Source organism: Opisthorchis viverrini, assembly GCF_000715545.1.
Source record: "Opisthorchis viverrini unplaced genomic scaffold scaffold15733, whole genome shotgun sequence".
NCBI classification, from domain to species: domain Eukaryota; kingdom Metazoa; phylum Platyhelminthes; class Trematoda; order Opisthorchiida; family Opisthorchiidae; genus Opisthorchis; species Opisthorchis viverrini.
In genome coordinates, this window is record NW_008759973.1 from 1 (window position 1) to 712 (window position 712).

General features: G+C 48.0%; 1 protein-coding gene across 1 annotated transcript; it reads right to left on the reverse strand.

Moving 5' to 3' along the window:
* Window positions 1-160: 160 nt before the first annotated feature.
* Window positions 161-682, reverse strand: T265_16178 (hypothetical protein; the record flags this gene model as incomplete). The annotated part of the gene is made up of 2 exons (XM_009179725.1): window positions 161-258; window positions 662-682. Coding segments are annotated over 2 exons (117 nt in total), but the record flags the coding sequence as incomplete, so codon positions are not given.
* Window positions 683-712: the final 30 nt, after the last annotated feature.

Sequence of the window (712 nt, forward strand, 5' to 3'; positions counted from 1 at the left end):
GTGGATCATGTGGATCATAATCTGCCCTAAGTATCATCACTTGGTGAAACAAATTGACTTACCGAGAATACGCGCTCGATCTGTGGAGTAATAGAACAATGCAAATTAGCATGAGAATGAAGCAACAGGTGGATGATCAGTTCGTAAGTTCAGCACTCACTCAGCCGAAAGATGGTAAGCATCACGACAAAGGAACCCACCTGTAACATTGTCCGCAGCCGGACATCGGTAGCCGCGACCACCGCTCGTGGGCTGTCGCTGTAAAATATATGGGTTTTCATTACGGCCGGAGCGCATCAGCTAGTATTGCATATATCACTCGTCAAACGTGTCCGTGGATTTGGGCGTATCCCACTTGACACTCACATGGATACTTCCGCTATGTATCTGCCTCGCGGAGCCATCTGAAAGAACGAAACACACGCGAGTGATCGTACTAGGGTAAATATGGTCAGGCAAATGCCTCAAGTATATCACGTGTCATACTCGTCATCGCTCATCACGCTCCAACGCTTACCATGACAGCCTCATTTTTAGGAAACCCAACCTGGAATAAGGATAAGAAGCAAAATGTTCAGATGAGATCAGTCAACAGACTCTCGCCACGAGTGACGACCCGAAAGATGAACATCATCAGAGCAATACCCCAATTCGGACTCACCGGACGTCTCGGAGGGCTCATGCTGTTCGAACACAATACGAGTCCAAGCCA